A 19,128-nucleotide genomic window follows, 5' to 3' on the forward strand; every position below is an offset into this window, starting at 1 on the left:
AAAAAAAAAAAAAAAAAGAATCACTGGTATAGGGAGGAAGTAAATTGGGGGGCAAATCTCCTGGCATAGGGGAGTGTTGCCCCAGAAGTCTGGGGCTCATTGTGGTGGGACCCCTAGACCCGTGCTTCCCAAACATTAACAAGCATGGAAATGGCCTGAGTGTCTTTTTAAAACGCAGATTCGGATTCAGCAAGTCTCAGGTGGGCCCAAGACTCTGTACCTTTTACTGCCTTCTGCTGCTTCTGGGCCAGTGTCCACACTGAATGGCAAATAGGGCCCGATATGCAGAGATGCTCGTCATTAAAGCAGAGGCCAACAGACAGGTGTGTCTAACACTCTTGACACCATCTTCCCTGGTGCCCTTAAGTTTTCGTGTAAAATTTGAGAAAGACATTCTTGGAGTCAGGTCTGTACATCCAGGAAGGTGAAGAGTTAATGATATTTTTAAAGAAGCAGAGGCTATAGCAGAAAGAACACAGGGTTTCTACAGCAAAGTAACTGCGTCTGCGCACTGGCTCCGTTTTTTCTTAGCAGTGTGGCCTTGGGCAAGCTGCATCTTTTTTTCTGGATCTCAGCTGCCAGTTTGTAAACCGGGGGTTTCACCGCGTGGTTGTGAGACTGGGATGCCAGGTGAGGCACCTGGCACCCTGTGACAACTCAGTTCATCCCAGTCCCGTCCACTGTCTTTAAACATTGCGTCTCCCCTGCAGTGGGCTCCGCAGGCAGGTGCCAGTGGTGCCCAGAACTCCCTGCTTTGGGGACCTCAGCCCCCTTCCCGTGCTGACCGTCAGCCCCTGTGTCTCCTAGGCCTGGTCCACGTTGGAGACGAGCTCCGGGAAGTGAACGGGATCACGGTCCTGCACAAGCGGCCTGACGAGATTAGCCAGATTCTGGTCTGTGCTGCGCGCATGTTGGGGACACGGTGGCTCTTCAGAAACCCAGAGCAGGGCGCTTCCTGGAGCCAGGGCTGATCTGGCCCAGCGTCCCTGTTTGCATGGGGAGGCCGCAGGCCAAGTGGCCTCACAGAGTGCCCTGTATGGAGGGTGGGGGACAGGAGGAAAGGAGCGCCCAGACCACCCACTTCTCTCAGACCCCCTCTTCAGCACAGCCATCCTCCCTACCCCCAGCCTTCTTTCCTGAGGACCCGTCTGGAAGACCCTCTCAAAAGGGTCCCCTCTTCCAAAGGGCTGAGGAATATGGAGTAAAAGGCTGTAGCCCAGCAGAGCAAGGGCTTTGGGGTCACTTGGTCCTGGGTTCGAATCTTGCCTGCATCACTTTCCAGTTGTGTAACCTTGAACAAGTCATCAAATCAGTCTGAGTTTCCATTTCCCTTCCTGTCCAGCAGGGATAGGGATGGTTTCTCAACCAAAGAATGGTTATCGTTAGGATGTAAATATCCGGAAGAGGATATAGCACTTTACAACTGCAAGGGGATTCTAGGGGATCACGTGCTGGGATGGAAACAGCCTTCTCAGTCCATTCTGCGGGTTCAAGTCAAAACTGAAATTACAGAAAGCCCCATCGTAGTTCTGTCCTCTTTATCCTCAGGCATCCTCTCCCAACACAACAGTCTTTGCTAACTTCTGATGGTTTGGGGGGCAGATACGGGATGAGATCTGAAGCTCCGAGGCCCGCTTTTTAAGGCCCCTGCTGTAGGTGGTCCTGGTTACAGGCAGACACTTCAGTCTTCCTGCCCCCACTCCCCTTTCCCTGGTTCTGGGCACCGACTTCCTCGTGTTCCAGAGTGATGCGGAGCCAGGGATGGCATTGGGTGAGATGTGCTCTCATGGGCTGACAGTGTGCTTCCCGTGGGCCCCCCACGTGGGGTGCAGGGCCTCTCTCCAGTAGAGGGGAGGGGAACCCCTGGGAAGGTAGCAGTGGCCTGAGATTGGGGAAGATGCAAGCAAAGAGGGGAGTACTGTTTGGGAACCAGCCCCAAATGAGGCAGGAAGGAGGAAAATGAAACTGGACGAGGTTATTAAAATAACCCGAGAGAAAAGAAAGAATGGCAGCCCTTTGGATGGAGAGCTGTACTTGGTGCATGCATTGTCCTCGGGTTCTCACTTTAAGTCTTCTGTCCCTTTGTCGCATGAAAATGCTTTAGTTAAGTCAGCCGGCTCCCACCATAGAAGGGTGGGTCATAGGGGAGGCAGCACGTCCCCTTTGTTTCTGAACGTGAGTTTCCAGATCTGGGAAGTAAGACGTGACGTCCTGGAGGGTCAGATCTGGTAGATGATACGGCTGTGTGCTCTTTCCTTTCAGGCGCAGTCCCAGGGGTCCATCACCCTGAAAATCATCCCAGCCACCCAGGAGGAGGACCGCTTGAAGGACAGCAAGGTATGGGGGAGCTGGAGGCAGCGGCGCGGGGGGCAAGCGGGGGCGGCGGACTCCAGCCCAGCCTTTGAAACAGTCATCCGGGAAGAGATCATCCATCTGGTCCTCGGAACAAGCTCCCAGTAGAGACCTGTAATTCAGTCACGGAGTGATTTATTTGTTTGCACCCGGCCTCTTCTAAACAGGATTTGACGTAACTTACTAATAAAAGACAAGGTTCTTCTAATAGAAGTCGAAAAACAGGGCCGTGAAGAGGAGGAGAAGGTACCCAATGTTCTGGCTTTGGGACCAATTAAGTAACTGCCTTTTGTTTAATTCCTTGTGGAGCCTACCTTTGGTAGGCACCTCCTCTGTGCCCAGGCGCTCAGCCAGATGCTGGAGACCAGGATGATTAGTAGCTTCAAGGATTCCTGGGTCAGAAGGGGAGGCTGGGGAGCCATTCTCTCCTTGCTATGTGATTAAGCGCTTTGGAAGGATTCTGTACAGAGTGAGAGGCACTTTGGAAGGTGTCATGCAGTAGGGGTGTTGGAAGTGAGGCTTGAGGAAGATGGAGATGAGAGGGACTTCTCTGGTTAAGAGGAGGTGGAGGGAAGGGCGGGCAGAGGGGTCTGCATATGCGGGGGCTCAGAGATATGACAGAGAGGAGTAGGGGGGGGGGCAGTGAGAAAGTGCACGGTGGTGGGGCTCCAGGGAGAGGATGGGGGCGTGTGCTGGGGAGGTGGGTCAAGGCTACCTTCTGAATGGCTTTGAATGCTTTGTTGAGGGTTTTGGCATAATCCCTGCTTAGTTTAGGATCTCAGAAGCCGACTCTGATACAGGGATTCACTACAAATAGTTTATTTGGAGGTGACCCCAGGAAACACCAGTACAGGAGTGGGGAAAGGAAGGCAGCCAGTGCAACAAAGGGTGTGTTCTCAGCAAGCTACCACAGGGGGCAACCAGAGCTTAATCCTGCTCCAGAGCTTGGTATCCCTTGTAGACCGTGCCTCCGTCATCCCTGCCAAGAGCTGGGAGATCTGGGGGTTCTGTACACCAACTCCCACCAGGCTGCATCCCGGGGGTTAATTCCCAGCAGTTCCTGCCGGCCAGGTTAGGGGAGAGCAGATCCCAGTGGCTGGAGAAAGCCGTTAGGCAGTCAGCCTGGGATGCCCTGAAAAAGTAAGGCCCCGGGGGATATGGGGGGCCCCCACAGCCCAAGTTACAACCCCATAGGCGGTGAGAAGCTCTTAAAGGTTTTTCGTTTTTTTTTTTTAAGAGGGAAGTGATACAACCACATTTGTGTTTTAGAAAGCTCCCTGGGACAGTGAGTAGAGGAGGGTGGAGACCGGGGCTAGGGCACCTGGTAGGAGTCTGTTGTGAAAGCCCAGGTGAGAGATTGTCAAGCCCTGAGCTGAAGTGGGGGTAGGGACGATGGAAGAGGGCATTACTTTTATTTCCCAATGAATTTGGACCTGCCCTTTCTGGCAGCCAAGGCAAAAAGGAGAACGTAATGAATTACAATAATGAACAGAATTCATCAGAGTATGGAAGGCAGCATGCCAATTTTTCAAGAAAGCTAATTCCCAGCCCGCATGAAAGATGGGACATTACAGCGCTTGGCACAGAGTAGATGTCAATAATTTTTTTTTTTTTTTGCGGTACACGGGCCTCTCACTGTTGTGGCCTCTCCTGTTGTGGAGCACAGGCTCCGGACGCGCAGGCTCAGCGGCCATGGCTCACGGGCCCAGCCGCTCTGCGGCATGTGGGATCTTCCCGGACCGGGGCACGAACCCGTGTCCCCTGCATCGGCAGGCGGACTCTCAACCACTGCGCCACCAGGGAAGCCCCGTCAATAAATATTTTGATGAATGGCGATTAATAGTGGACAATGTATTTGACGGTTTTTTATGGCAAATGAAGAAATCATCTTTATATGACTGTTTCTTATTTGCACCTTCAGTTGAATCCCAGGGCACACGTAATACCTGATGGAAGTGCTTCTTCCTGGGACAAGCTAATATGGTCTCCATAGGCAGCTTTTGCAGGTTCTAACTTGATATAGGGAGAGGACTTGGTTTTCCTATAGGACAAAATGGGTAGCCTGTCTCTTAGTCCATCCTTTCTAAATATTTTTCTTTGAGCTAGATGCTTGATCACGGCTGACCATTTAAGATTATGCTTTCTTCAGAGTGCCTGGGACCCTGGTAACATCTGTGGCTAAATGAGGGTATCTGTCCTCATAATATATGCCAGAAATTTCTTACTATTGTCAAACTGCATCTTTTCTGCTTGGTGCATAAAGGAATATGATTTGGATTTGTCTAAGGAAACCCTCTGGCCTTTTTTTTCCCCCCTATTTGCTGTTAAAGTTATTGGGCTGTAATGATCTGGAAATAGAAATAAATAAATCCATGCCTCTGAATTATAGAGGAGAACGAAGAAGTGTGACAAAATGCTATGTCTTCCCATCCTCTTCTCTAGAGGGATGACTTCAGGGTAAAGGGGAGAGTTGGGGGTTGGCTAAGTGCATGACAGATGAGGCAGGATTGAGCTGTCAAAGATGTAGCTGTCAGTTACCCACTGAAAAGTGATGACGAGGAATCGGTAACAGTAGTTTCACTGATGTTTGTGTTCTTATCAAAACATCTAGATTACCTATTTACAGATGGCTGCTGACATCATTAGGGGCAGTTAGCGTATCAGAAATAACGTTTGAGTTAGAAATTGTGCTTGACTTTACTTTTTGCTCCCGGGACTAATGGTTGCTTTGTGTAGGCTGAGAGGCTGTTGTGAGGATAGCAGATCAGGCCAATAAGGAGATGTTTAGGTTGGAAAGGGAAATTCATGGGGCCCAGCTATTCATTTTCTGATTCTTGATGGATTTCCCAACTGGGACGTTGAAAATGGTTGAAGAACACTAAGAAAATCGGTGCGGTGGGTTTCTGATTAACTTTCTATTCTTTTTTTTTTTAACATAAATAAGTAAATAAATAAATAGTTATTTGCGCCGCGTCTTAATTGCCACGTGCGGGATCTCTGTTGCGGCAGGCGGGATCTAGTTCCCCAGCCAGGGATTGAACCTGGGCCCCCTGCATTGGGAGCACAGAGTCTTAACCACTGGACCACCGGGGAAGTGCCAGCTTTCTATTCTTGAGGCTGCTTGTTCTTCCTAATTGTGAATGGTGGTTGTCCTTTGGTTTTCCGTGTGGCATAGACACATCTGTGCTTACACGGCAAAGGGCTGTCTCACTGAGCCCCTCCCCCGCAGGTGTTCATGCGGGCCCTCTTCCACTACAACCCTCGGGAGGACCGGGCCATCCCCTGCCAGGAGGCAGGCCTGCCCTTCCAGCGCAGGCAGGTCCTGGAAGTGGTGAGCCAGGACGACCCCACGTGGTGGCAGGCCAAGCGAATGGGGGACACCAACCTTCGAGCTGGCCTCATCCCCTCCAAGCAGTTCCAGGAAAGGTGGGTCTGGGGTGTGTTGTAAGGGGGTGTGGTTCTGGAGTGGCTGAGGCATAAATATGTGACAAAGCCCCAAATCTCTGCCAGCACAGCCAGAGGGGCCCACTGGGTGTCCTCTGGGCTAAGTACCGATTATACTTGTGTTGGCCCTTTATCTCCCATCATCAGTGGTGATGGCTGTTTGAGATTTCAATAAATATTGAAAGATGGAAATCTATGTTATTAAATTAATGCATATTTTATAATGCATACTTAGGGCAAGTTGAGAAATAAAGTATAAAAATACAGAAGAGGAGGACGAGGAAAAGAAAATTACCCAAAGCCTCACTGCTATCTAAACAACATGATTTATTTCCTTCCTGTGCCTGTTATGTGAGTGGTGCACATAGAATTCGAGGTCTTGCTTTTTTTTTTTTTTTGGTAGCTTAGCATTTTGACATGAGCATTTCCTATATTACTCTAGAATAATATTATTCTGTACTATTAATTGATGGTAATATAATATTTCATCGGGAGATGTACTCTTCATTCACAGGCAGCAGCTATGGTTTCTTCCCTGGAGGAGCTTACAGTTTAGCTGAAAAGTCACCCATGGTTCAGACGAACACTTTATATATAAATGTGATGGGTGTGTGGGAGGAGGACACCGGGCCCCGCCAGGTCCTAGCAGGAGGGTTGGCCCTCGTCCGGGCACGCGTGGAAGGCTTCATTGAGGAAGGGTCCTACCTGAGTGACTTTGCTTCCTCCGTGTGGCTGTACTTTGACGCTGTCTCTAATGTTTCACTGCTACATTCTATGTGCAGATAATTATGTTGCAAGTAGACTGTTCCTTACATTTCAAATTGTTTCCTGAGGATAGCTTGCCCAAAGTGTAAATCCTGGCTCAGAGGGTGTGGCACTTACACCTGCAAGCCTCTCCTGGGGTTTGTAGCCCTCTTCCATTTTTGGGGTGTGCAATGATGCTGTAGCAACAGACCTCAGGGTTCATCTGTTTCAGTGGCCCTCCTGGTGTGGTCCTCAGACCGGGTGCATCAGCATCCCCTGGGAACTTGTTAGAATGCCAATCCCTGCCTGGGCCCTGCCGCAGACCTGCTGAATCAGAGACTCCAGGGGCAGACTCTGAGCTCTGTGTTCTAACAGGTATTCCAGATGAATCTGAGGAGCTGAAGTTTGAGAACTGCTGCTTTATTTCCTCAGGGGAGCCTCAGACCCATCTGTATCTTTGGCTTCACAGGTCTTGGGGGAAGGCTCTTTAGCTGCATCTAAATGTGGAAATCTAGAGACCTCTAGGAGCCCTGGGTGTTTTCTCAGCTCAAAGAGGCCTTGGAGGTGGCTTCTCCACCCAGGGACGCATTGCATAATGTGCCAGGCTGAGCTCTCTGTTGGGCTAGGGTGGGTGGGGAAGGGCATTAAATTAGGGTCACTTTCACCCTCGGCTTCTCCTGGGAGTCGTTCTGCTGTTTTCCAACTTCCTCAGAGATGGGGAGGCCGGGTGAGTTTGGAGAAGGTGCCTCCTTTCCTTGAGAATCAGCCATGGGAAAGTAACGACCAACTGCTGACCATGGACACTGGGCTGTACCCCTGTGTGTGACCACCTTGGGCTGGAAAAGCTTCTCCCAGAGCAAGAAACTCAGTTTCTTCCTCATGAACCAGTGAGAACCTGTGAAAATGTCCCTCTTCACTGGAACTCAGTGTGAAGCAGGAGGCCCTTGGAGTGCCAGGCTATCCCCACCTGTGGGTTCCAGGCCTCGGTTTCCCTGAGTTTTCCAGAAGGTTCCCTATGACTGGTTCTCTGGTCCAGCTCACGGGCCTGCCCATCCCCTTGTGTCCGCACAGGCGACTAAGCTACCGGAGAGCCACGGGCACCCTGCCGAGCCCCCAGAGCCTCAAGAAGCCCCCGTGTGAGTAGACTGGCAGGATGGCACTTCAGGGAAGCAGTTCAGGGAGGGGCTGGGGTTAGGGCTCTGGGGCTTCGTGTGGGGAAGAAGCAAGCACTGGGCTGGAGGGGGCACCGAGGGTCCTGTCTGAGCTCTCAGGCCTCCTGAGGGAGGAGGGGCTGGGGAGAAGGATGAAGAAGGGAAATGGGGGTAGGTTGCGGAGAGCTATTCCCTTGAGAGGAGCTACTCTATTTGGGGCCCATAGATGACACTGCGGGGGCATGGCAACACTGCTCCCAAAATTTTGTGCGAACTGTGTGTGTGTGTGTGTGTGTGTGTGTGTGTGTTGTGTATCTGTGTGTCTGTGCCTGGGAGAGGCTCCACAGCTTTCATTAGATCCCCAAGGGGCTCTCTGACCCTGACAGTTTAAGAACCACTAATGTTGGAAGGGAATGGAGATGGCTGTGAGCGATCCCGTGCCTCTGAGTCAGCAGTCAAATCTGGCAAATAAAAATAAAGGCTGCCCAGTTAAATTCGAATTTCAGATGAACAATGAATGGGTTTTTAGTATAAGTATATCCCATGCAATATTTGAGACATACTTATACTAATGAATTATTTGTTGTTTATCTGATATTCACATTTAACAGAGCGTATTGTATTTTGTCTAGTAACCCTACTCTCTGCATCACTTACCTTTTAGAAAACACATTCACCTACCTTCTTGCCTTTTAATCATCACAACAGCCCTGGGTAGTAGTGGAGTCAGGGCATCCCTTTCGCCAAGACGATTAAACAGAGGCTCATGAAGTCAAGGGAGTGGGGCTGGGGTCAGGTTTCCAGAGGGCCTGTGATCACAGCCCCCAGCTTAGAGCCCCGTATGGAGAGGAAGCTTCCCCAGGGTATGGCCTCCCTAGCTGGGGGTCAGGGATTAGGGGGGAAGGGGGGGGCTTGGAACCAAGTGGGGCGCCAGAACAATGCCAGATGAATGGAGCACAGCTGGCCCGCAGCCCTGCGCTGTGCCACTCTGTCGTCTGGCACCTGCATTTGCCCAGGAGAGTCTCAAACCCAAGAGAAGAGAGAGCAGGTCCTGGTCCCGCTGCAGGCATCGTAGGGCGAGCTGCTCCCTTGGCTGGGTGGCCACTGCCGACAGCCGCCTTTCCAGACTTGCTCTCAGGTCGGAGGGGCTGCTGAGTAAATTGGCCCTGAGGCTGCTTATGCCAGTGAAGATCTGGCTTTCTTTGGGCCGCTAATGAGACACACACAGGAGGACTAATTAGAGCAAGTATTGGTTTAATAATGCACCGCAGCTCAGATCTCGGGTTTGTTGGAGGAAAGAAAGAGGGGACAGATGGAGGGCTCCTGAGGCACCCGAGGCTGCGGCTGCCTCTGGGCCACAGGGCCTCGCGGTTCCCCTCCGCTAACGCTGTTCCATCTGTCTTTTGTGCAAACCGCAGATGATCAGCCTTGTGACAAAGGTAGGCCCAGTATTTGTCCCCTGTGTGCATGGACAGGCCCCTTTTCTGTAGAGTGTCTGGGGCTGGAGGGGCTTGTTCTCCCTTCTGCCACCCCGCTCTGGGGTTGCTGTGCCCCTCTGGCTCCTGGCACCCCTCTCCCTGCTCTGCCAGCTGGACCGACCTGCTCCTAGAGGCCTGCAGAGCTGGTGGGGACGTGGGGCCCGGCCCTCCCTGGACTTTGGCTGGGATGACCACATGACCCGGCTGGGTAGCGGTAGGGCAGGGCGAGTGAATCTCCCCTCCTTATTCTCACTGATCCTGACTCTGAGGGGCTGGAACGAGGTCTGCTGGCCCAGAACCCCAGCCAGGCCTGGAAAGGCTGTTTGTGGCCTAAGCATGGAGAACTGGGTGAAACAGAGGAACTTGTTTACCTGGGGTGGCCGGGACATGGCATTTGTCCTGGGCCCCCCGAGACTCCATCCCAGAGGGCTCTGCCTGGCCATCCGGGGCCTGGGTACCTCCGGGCTGGGGCATGTGTCCAGCATGGCTCACTGGCCTCCCTCTCTCTGTTTGGTCCCCAGAGACCTGTGACTGTGAGGGATATTTCAAAGGACACTATGTGGGTAAGTAATGGGGGCTCTCCCCCCGAGATCCCCGCCCCCCGCCCGTGCACAGACCACCGTGGGCTCCTGGGTCAGGGAGAGGTGATCCAAGCCCAGGAACCCCTCAAGAGCAGCTGAGTCTGTGGGACCCACATTTTCCTTCAGTCTGTGTCTGCCAGAGGCTGGGCTGAGCCTGCCTAGGCCTGGGGTCCCCCACCCCAACTTTCACCCAGCCACTGGGAGCAGTGCCCTGGCAGGACCCCTACATTAATACTGATTTTATTATTACCATAATCTCAATCGTAGTTTATTCAGTGTTTCTGCCACCCCCATACAACAATGGAGCCTTTTATCGATCTCCAATGTACCTTCACTTCTTTTATTTTGGTAAATCTTTTCAAAGGCCTTAGAGACAGGCGAAGAGTTTTTAAACTTTTCGTTCAGAAGCAATTTCAAACTTACTGAAAAGTTGTGAGAATTGTACAAAGAACTCCCATATACGCTACACGCAGATTCCCCGGATGTTAACACTTTGCCTTATTAGTTTTATCATTCCCTTTTTCTGCACGTACACATTTAACCCTCTTCCCCCTGAGTCACGTAAGAGTTGTGGACGTTACGTCCCTTCACTCCTAAATAGCTCAGCATGTGTCCCCTAAGGACAAGGACATTTTCTTATATAACCCAGGGCTATTATCAAATTCTGGGAATTTATTTTTTATTTTATTTATTTTTTAAAAAATTCCTGTAATTTAACAGGCATACAATTCTATTATTTAATATCGTGTTCATATCAGAATTTTGCCAGTAGTCCCAATAATGTCCTTTAGAGCATTTCCCCCGATCCAGGATCCAATCTAGGAGCACCCGTTGCCTTTGTAGATTTGGATTCCCTTTCATGGATAAGGGACTGAGGCGCAGAGGGGTGATGACTTGCCTGAGGTCAGTCACATACCAAGTAAAGCAGTAGCCTTGAACCCTAAATTTTGGACGCCAGGTAATCGCCCTTTCGTCATATTACCGTACGTCCCGATCAACCCCTTCCTGTAGCAGGAGGTGGTTGGGAGAGGCCCGTGGGTCTCAGTCCCACCTCCAGGTCTGACCAGGTAGAGAAAGTCTATAGGGAGATACTGGGACAAATGCCGCAGTGTCCCCCTGCCCTTCTCCCCAAGCTGGTCTTCGGAGGAGCTTCCGGCTGGGCCGCAGGGAGAGACTGGGAAGCCCACAGGAAGGAAAGACATCTGCAGTGGCCGAGTCTCCGAAGCTGCCGACCTACGAGGAGGTGACCAGGTACCAGCACCAGCCCGGCGAGCAGCCCCGCCTGGTGGTTCTGATCGGTAGGTGACGTCTCCAGAGAATGGGCTGGTTTCTCCCTGGAGGGGTGTGGAGGGAGCTCAGCAGGGACCTTGCAGCCTTCCCTTTGTTTCCCAGGGTCTCTGGGAGCCCGACTGCACGAGCTGAAGCAGAAGGTCGTGGCAGAGAACCCACAGCACTTTGGTGTCGCTGTTCCACGTAAGAGGGCTCGTGTGTGTGTGTGTGTGTGTGTGTGTGCAAGCATGTCTGCACATGAATATTTCTTGGGGACTTGACTCCATGTATCCATCTTCATCCTTACTTTGGGTCTGAAGGACTGCCAGGCACTGCCTGCTATAGGCACATCAGGGGACCTAGGCATGATGGGAAGAGACCCACTCTCAGTGGTCCACTAGGACCCTCTGAGGCAGTAACTGGAGGACCACTTGCCTGGCTCTTGCCTGGGATGGGAGGTGAGTCTAGAGCTCATTGCAGGTGAAGTGGCAACTTCAGCCCAACACCAAGGGGCCCCCAGCAGTGGGTGTATTTCAGCCTCCTCTTCCCAATGACTCTGACTCCTATGGCCCCTGCTCTCTGCTTGGGCAAGAGAGTAGGTTGGGGAAGCCTGAGAGCCCTTGAGCAGTGTTGCTCGGGCACTCCGCCTGCAGCTGGATCCAGTCCATCAGGGTGGCTATGTACACTCCTGAGTCCAGAGGCAGCTGGAGATGCTGAAATCCAGTAGGCAGAAGTCCTGGTTCTGAATGTGATGTGCAGTAGCTAGGAGCTCTACCAAGAGCTTTTATGTGCAGTAGCTTGGCCAGCCTTCCCAGTATCCCTGAGAAGAGGATCATCATCATCCCATACAGAGGAAGACACTGAGGCTCAGAGAGGTTAGGTAACTTGTCCAGTGTCACACAGTTGGTAAGTGGTGGAGCCAAGATTCAAACCCAGGCAACCTGCCCCAGTCTCATTCTTTTTTTTTTTTTTTTAATTTAATTTATTTTTTTGGCTGCGTTGGGTCTTCGTTGCTATGCGCCGGCTTTCTCTAGCTGCGGTGAGTGGGGGCTACTCTTTGTTGCGGTGCGCGGGCTTCTCATTGCGGTGGCTTCTCTTGTTGCGGAGCACAGGCTCTAGGTGCATGGGCTTCAGTAGTTGTGGCGCACGGGCTTAGTTGCTCCTCAACATGTGGGATCTTCCGGAACCAGTGCTCGAACTCGTGTCCTCTGCGTTGGCAGGCGGATTCTCAACCACTGCACCACCAGGGAAGTCCCCACAGTCACATTCTTTTTTTTTTTTTTTTTTAAAATAAACCATCTTAGTTTATTTATTTATTTATTAATTCTCAAGCACTGTGCCACCAGGGAATCCCCCCGCAGTCACATTCTTACTGAGGCCACACATCAGCCTCTCACCTGCTGCTTGCCACTTCCTGTCCTTGGCTGTTCCTTTCTGAGACTCTCAGTCCTCTTCCTCAGAGGGATACAATGTGGGCATCTGATGGCCACTGAGAAGGGGATGCTGTGGTGGCAGTAATGGGACCCTTCTGGAGTATTCCGAGGTAGTGCACCTACGTATTCTTTCTTTTGCCGTATCACTCCCCTGGGCCTCAGGGCTCATAGCTCAGTCTATGGGTTATGAGAATTGTCTTCCAGAATCCTACCTGAAGTGGTAGGGATGTGGTGGCGGGGTCATGGGGGGTTGGGGAGGCCATTCTGGAAGCACCTGTGATGGACCTGGGAGAACTTTAGGGAGCCCACAGCTTTCCAGGCTGAAAGGATGGACTGAAACAGGGCGTGTGGAAGTTGTTCACACATGGATCCTTCAGAAACTTCCAGACCCATCCTCTGGGGGTGGAGTACCTGGATGGCTAGACCTACCTGCTTCTAGACATCCCACAGATAGGTGACTTTCTCCCTGCTATTAGGAACCAGGCGAGTCAGGGAAGGCTTCCCAGCAGCAGTGACTTTTATCTGGGTTTTGAAGAGTAAGTAGGAACTTACAGAGAAGGAAGAGTTCTCTATACCAAGGGAACAACATGTGCAAAGGGACAAAATATGACCCAGTACAGCAATGGGAGGGACTGGGGAAGTTAGTGTGGGTGATGTGGGGGGAGATGAGCTGAGTGGGAGGCTGGGTTGATTAAGAGGGTCTCATATACTCATCTAAGGTGTTTAGAATGTAATCAGTGGGTGAATAAAAGTTTTAAAGCAAGGACATAGTCAGGAAAGGTGACCCTAGCAGCTCTGCCAGAGGTTGGACACAGATGTCACACGGCGCACAGAGCATCCCCTGGGTGGCCCACAAGGGAGAAAACACTGTCCTCTGAGACCCCCTCTTTTCTTTTGGAATGCTCTGGAAAAAGCTGTGTGTTGCTTCGCGAGTGCTCTTGTTCTGTGGAGGATCTGATTTTCCCCAGAGGTGCGTGCCTTGATTCTATTATGGAAATCAGAGGGAAAACACTATGTGTTTAAAAATTGTGTGAGGGGGTCTTCCCTGGTGGGGCAGTGGTTAAGAATCCGCCTGCCAATGCAGGGTACGCGGGTTTGAGCCCTGGTCCAGGAAGATCCCACATGCCGCGGAGCGACTAAGCCCGTGAACCACAACTACTGAAGCCCGCGCGCCTAGAGCCCGTGCTATGCAACAAGAGAAGCCACCGCAGTGAGAAGCCCGCGCACCACAACGAAGAGTAGCCCCCACTCGCCGTAACTAGAGAAAGCCCACGCAGCAACGAAGACCCAACACAGCCATAAATAAATTAATTAATTAAAAAAAAATTATGTGAGAGCCAGCCTTGCGGAAACATCTAGTCCACGAGGGGACTGTCTGTCTTCATGCCTTTTCTCCCCAGATGAGAAATAATTGAATAAAAAATTTAAAACATACAGCAGGGTCAACTGAGTTTTTGCCCCCTTGGCTCTCTAAAAGAAAAACAATTAGGAAATAAAACCTAGAGGACTAGGGATTCCTTAGGCGATTCTTTAAAAGCCACAGCATCAGTGAGGCAGTTTGGCAGAGTGGTTAAGGGCATACGCTTGGCCTGAGACAGAGAGCGTTCCGACCCAGCTCTGCTCCCAGCCGTGGGACATCCACACGGTGCTTAACCTCTGCACCTCTGTTTCCTCACCTGCAAAACCGGAGGCCTCCTTTTGCCTACATCACAGAGCCGTGCAAGTCAGTGACGTACCTGCACACAGGGACCCTCGGTGGAGGGAAGTGGGTGGTTTGTACACAAATCCGTGACCAGCTCCGGACAGGAATGAGGGCACGGGCTCGCTGTGCTGTGACATCTCTGCCCAGCTACCCTCCTCTCTTTCACAGATACCACCAGGCCCAGGAAGAGCCATGAGGAGGATGGGGTGGAATATCACTTCGTCTCTAAGCAAGCGTTTGAGGCCGACTTGCATCACAACAAGTACGTTTCCTTGATGGACCAGTGGGGCCTCCGTGCAGCTGTGTGTCTTTGCATCTGTCCAGTCTTCCACTTGACCTCCTGGGAGGGCTTCTGGAAAAGTCAGGGGAAGCAGAGGATGGGAAGAGGAGCGGGGAGTCGTGGTGGGCCATTCACCTTCTGTGTTAATTCAGGCAAACTCAGCAGCTGACAGGCCTTTTCCTCTGTGGTGCTGTTCTAGGTTCCTGGAGCATGGTGAATATAAGGAAAACCTCTATGGAACCAGCCTGGAAGCCATTCAGGTTGTGATGGCCAAAAACAAAGTGTGTTTGGTGGACGTGGAGCCAGATGTGAGTTCCTGGGCCAGTTTGGCATTTCCTGTTAATGGAATTTTTATAAACTAGGGGGTTGTACATTTCACAGAACATTCGACCTTAGTCCAGGGACTTTTTATTCCAGAGCACTGGAGGTTAATATTTCCTTGGGTCTCCCTTTGAGAATCTCATGAAAGCTTTTGTATCCCAAAATGTGCACCTCTATACACAAAAATGACATGAATTGGAGGGACCCTCTTGGTGGCCCACAGGCCCAAGATAGTAACCTCTGCATGGAGTAAATCATGCAGGAGATGGTGGCACCGACTGGTCCACTATGACCTGACAGTCAGGGACTTAGATGTAAATGCACCAGTGGAAGCTGGGCCATCCCTTCCCCGACGAGGACAAGTGAAATCAGAGAACCACTTAGAGAACCACTGAGGGAGGTGGTCAGGAGAGCAGTTTGAAAGGGAAAAAGGGCAGACTTGACCCTGTGTAGTGCTTCAGAGACATTTCCAGTCCTGCACACCCCACAGGGGCTTAACCGTCTTTCTAACCTTGTCTTTGAGAAAAATTTGTAAGCCTTGAACTCAATAGGGGCTGAGCTCTGATTTTATGACATACACTGTAGGCTTTATTTTACAGAAGTTGGCTTGAAACGGATTCCAAAAAGCACCTTATGTCCAGAAAGGAAAACCCTCACGAATTTGGACTTACTGGGAGTTGGTAGTGGAAATTAAAAGTCTGAATTTCAAAAATTTTTTTGAAAAGTGATTTTATTGGTTTAGAGGGGATGCAAGCTGTACGTATAGCAGTTTAATACCAGTGTTTCCAAATACAGGCCCTTACATCATAAATAAAATGCACTAATTAACAGGGCGATTTGCATATTGAAAACCTTCTAAAGTCTTTACAATTTGCTTCAAGGAATCTCTTAGTCTCTTCATTTGCTTGGCAAACCTTTTCTTCTTTGAATGTCACGAGGAGGCCTGTGTGATAGCACAAATTTTGCCTTAGTCCAAACTGATGACGTTTGACTAAACAAGTACACACATTGAATCCTGCTGGTTCTTCCATCAGGACTAGGCAGGCAGAGAAGGGTGTACGAAGGCCAATTAGAGCTTGGTGGAGGGTAGTGAGAGCTAAGAAAGATGGCAACTCTCGGAGCTGAGGCTTTGGAACCTCCGTTCTCGGCAGGTGAGCCTTCAGGGTCCAGCTGAGGCCAGCGGGAAAATGAGCAGGTGGTCTGCGCGGATGAAGGCCATTGTCATATGACCATATAATCAGGACCTTTGCCATTGGGCTTATGTGATGAAGGACACCATTACTGAGTATTCAAGACGTGCGCCTCAAAATAAAATATTTTCCACGTGTATAATGTTCCTGAACTGCCTTTCTCAGGTACTGCAACAACTGAGGACCTCAGAGTTTAAACCCTACGTTATATTTGTAAAGCCTGCAATTCAGGAGAAGAGGGAGACGCCACCCACACCCCTAGCCGGTGAGGATGCAGCAGCCCCACTTGTAAGTTTAAAGTTGATCATTTCTCTTCCGAAGGCCTAAAAGGGCCGTTAGCTGCATGTGGGTGCCCATACCTTCTACACAAGACCATCTTTCCATTTTGCCTGTTGGCCAGACTCAGATGGTCATGTGATCTGAAGACTCAGGGTGGGGCAGCCAGAAGTGCCCCCCAATTCACACAGGAGTGGCTTTGCCTGGGTTCCCCACCCTCCACTCCCTCACATAAGCACCCCGTTGGAAAGTTAAGGGACTGACATCTATCAGGGACCTGATCTGAGTGTGATGTACCACAAAAATTTGTTGAACTCCTAAGCCAAACCCAAAGAATTTTTAACCGAAACACCAACTTCAGATCCAGCAAGCTAATCCAGGATGGAGGCAAGGGGCATCATGGGGGAATCTTTCCTATGTGCAGCTCAGGACTGTGACTCTCTTGCTGAAGCTGCAGGTGGTCGAGTTCCACCTTTACAGGGCAGGGAAAGGGTTCAGGGGACTGACAGCTTCACAACAAATGTCACACGTTTTACTCCATTAGAGATTACTTGAGTTCTTTCAAGAGGCAGGTATTTATTAGGAAGATTGAGTGATTTAGGGGCAAAAGAATGTTCCTTCTATAATTGCTTAAATAGATAAATGCTTCCAGGATGAACAACGAAGGTACCTGGAGGAGGGGAAACTCTAGTAGCGGCAGACAGTCTACAGGATATATGTGTGTAAGGGGGTGGGGGAAGTGGGATGAAAGATCCAGGGGCAGCAGTGGGACACTGCAGGGTGGTTTTGAGTAGGAGAGGAGCCCTGCAAGATGCCATATAGAATTGGGAAGCTCTGCCCAATTTAATCTAGGTTTTTCCCTCCTGGGGGAAAGAAGTAAGAAGAAGTTATCTAAGCCTTCCCGTAGGTCTCTTCTGTCTTTGCGGTAGCACGCATAAACTGTTTCCTAGACCTTCAGAACATATTTTCTGAAAGCATGGATGCTCTCACTAAAGTAGGAGTCTGGTTTTGATTGGTGACAGAGAGGGGGAGGGAACATTTTGGAATATGGGTCATTTTAGGGGAAGACAGCTCACCCCCTCCATGGCAGCATAAAAACAGAGCTCCTAGAAGCAGAGGCGAGAAAGCAGCAGAGGACTGGAAGGAGATAGAAGGGGAGGTGGGTGAATGCCAGCCACAAATTTCACTTTGCAGTTTTACTCGGTGTGGATCCTGCCCCTTTCCTTTCTTCCAAAACCCAAGCTAATAGTCAGTGAACTACCTGCTTGAAATTCTACTTACTAGAGGTATATTTGAATGAAGAAGCAAACAAAACACTGGGTAGGTTGGGTAAAGGAGGGATCATTGGCTGTCTAGACCTTAGGGTTAGATGTCAGGAAAGCAATCTGATTAAAGAAGCCAGGTATCCTAAGGAAATGAGGGATTGGGTCAGGGTTGTCCCAGCACTTTCTTAAATATCTCTGCTTTGTCAACTGTGCTAATGTTGGGCTCTGGTTTGAGGAAATGAAAAGAAGAACTGAGTTCTACATCATGTGAATTTAGGAGTCTTCAGAAGGCATTTGAGTTACTTATTCTCCTTCTTTTTCCCCTAGTTGATTCCAGAAATGCTTGCTTTGCTTTTATATAGTGACTACTATTTTTAGTTCTTTCCTGCAATTATTTAACCAAATTGCCATGCAACACAATAGTACTGCTAGTTTGGAAATACCTTCGGACAGGAAGTGTGATATTGACATATATAGACAGCAGATATAGAATCAACATCTGCCCAAAGCATGGCTCGCAGTTAACAGGTCCTCAGTAGATATCTTGTGAATGACTGAACAATGATTATGGCTGCAGCCCATGAACTTTCTTGGAAGTTTGATAGGCTAGCATCACTATGCTCTGTTCTTGTGTACCCAGTTGGTTATTCAAGGGCCATAGTAATCCACTCATCACCTAAAAATGAGAGGTTGGACACTGCCCAAGACAAAGGCTGTAGGTTTCTTTTTTTTTTTTTTTTTTTTTTTTGCGGTACGCGGGCCTCTCACTGTTGTGGCCTCTCCCGTCGTGGAGCACAGGCTCCGGACACGCAGGCCCAGCGGCCATGGCTCACGGGCCCAGCCGCTCCGCGGCATGTGGGATCCTCCCGGACCAGGGCACGAACCCGTGTCCGCTGCATCGGCAGGCGGACTCTCAACCACTGCGCCACCAGGGAAGCCCAAGGCTGTAGGTTTCTTATTTGGGGGGAGAACAACCCAGTTGTTCCCTAACTGCCCCTTTTCCTTGCAGGATGAGGAGCAGCGAGAGATGGCCGCCTCTGCTGCCTTCATAGACCAGCATTACGGGCACCTGGTAGATGCTGTGCTGGTGAAGGAGGACCTCCAGAGTGCGTACAGCCAGCTCAGAGTGCTCTTAGAGAGGCTGAGCAAGGAAACTCACTGGGTACCTATTAGTTGGGTCAGGTAACTGTATCCTAGAACATCCAGGTTGGAAGGGACCCGGAAGACCACCTGGTCCAGGCTCCCCCATGTTACCATCAAGGAATCTTGAGCGAGAAGGGCAGAATTTTCCATAAACTCCATTATCAAGAAGAGTCTATGTGGGGAGTCTTGTTTTTTGCTGGTTTTTGTCTGTGGCTTTTCACTGCACCCCTTTGGAGCCGAACATACAAGTCGAAAGGGAGCATATCACAAAATAACACATGTCATTCATTAAAGTATCACAGGCAAGTTGACCCTGATTCTCCGTACCAAAGTTGAGTACCCACTGTCTTTTGGGGGGTGGTGGTGGTGAATATATACAGTACCAATCTGCAGAGGTGTTTAAGCTTTATAAACAGAGTGACACTTCATTTATCCGGCTTCATTGGAAGTTGAGTTGTTTCACCCAAGAGGATTTTCCATGCAATTGAAGTTCCCCTGT

The 19,128-nt window shown here is 50.4% G+C and overlaps 2 protein-coding genes and 1 non-coding gene across 3 annotated transcripts in view; 1 reads left to right on the forward strand and 2 right to left on the reverse strand.

The window, feature by feature from the left end:
* The window catches only part of MPP3 (MAGUK p55 scaffold protein 3), a 25,499-nt gene extending 6,728 nt beyond the window's left edge, over positions 1–18,771 (forward strand). Inside the window, exons 7-18 of the mRNA XM_024760898.1 lie at positions 808–893; positions 2,263–2,337; positions 5,582–5,778; positions 7,612–7,676; positions 9,110–9,130; positions 9,691–9,732; positions 10,884–11,048; positions 11,143–11,223; positions 14,323–14,416; positions 14,634–14,742; positions 16,111–16,233; positions 18,496–18,771. Coding sequence (XP_024616666.1) covers positions 808–893; positions 2,263–2,337; positions 5,582–5,778; positions 7,612–7,676; positions 9,110–9,130; positions 9,691–9,732; positions 10,884–11,048; positions 11,143–11,223; positions 14,323–14,416; positions 14,634–14,742; positions 16,111–16,233; positions 18,496–18,672 — 1,235 coding nt within the window. The 3' untranslated portion in view covers positions 18,673–18,771. The remainder of the gene's footprint in view (positions 1–807; positions 894–2,262; positions 2,338–5,581; positions 5,779–7,611; positions 7,677–9,109; positions 9,131–9,690; positions 9,733–10,883; positions 11,049–11,142; positions 11,224–14,322; positions 14,417–14,633; positions 14,743–16,110; positions 16,234–18,495) is intronic.
* On the reverse strand, positions 5,373–5,445 carry TRNAG-CCC (transfer RNA glycine (anticodon CCC)). The gene has a single exon. It is a non-coding gene; the product is annotated as a tRNA-Gly (tRNA).
* CFAP97D1 (CFAP97 domain containing 1) overlaps positions 16,545–19,128 on the reverse strand; it is a 14,928-nt gene continuing 12,344 nt past the window's right edge. The window contains exon 6 of the mRNA XM_024760897.1: positions 16,545–16,730. The gene's annotated coding sequence lies outside the window, so the exon portion shown is untranslated. The remainder of the gene's footprint in view (positions 16,731–19,128) is intronic.

Source organism: Neophocaena asiaeorientalis, unplaced genomic scaffold, assembly GCF_003031525.2.
Source record: "Neophocaena asiaeorientalis asiaeorientalis breed wild unplaced genomic scaffold, Neophocaena_asiaeorientalis_V1.1 scaffold30, whole genome shotgun sequence".
In the NCBI taxonomy this organism is placed as follows: domain Eukaryota; kingdom Metazoa; phylum Chordata; class Mammalia; order Artiodactyla; family Phocoenidae; genus Neophocaena; species Neophocaena asiaeorientalis.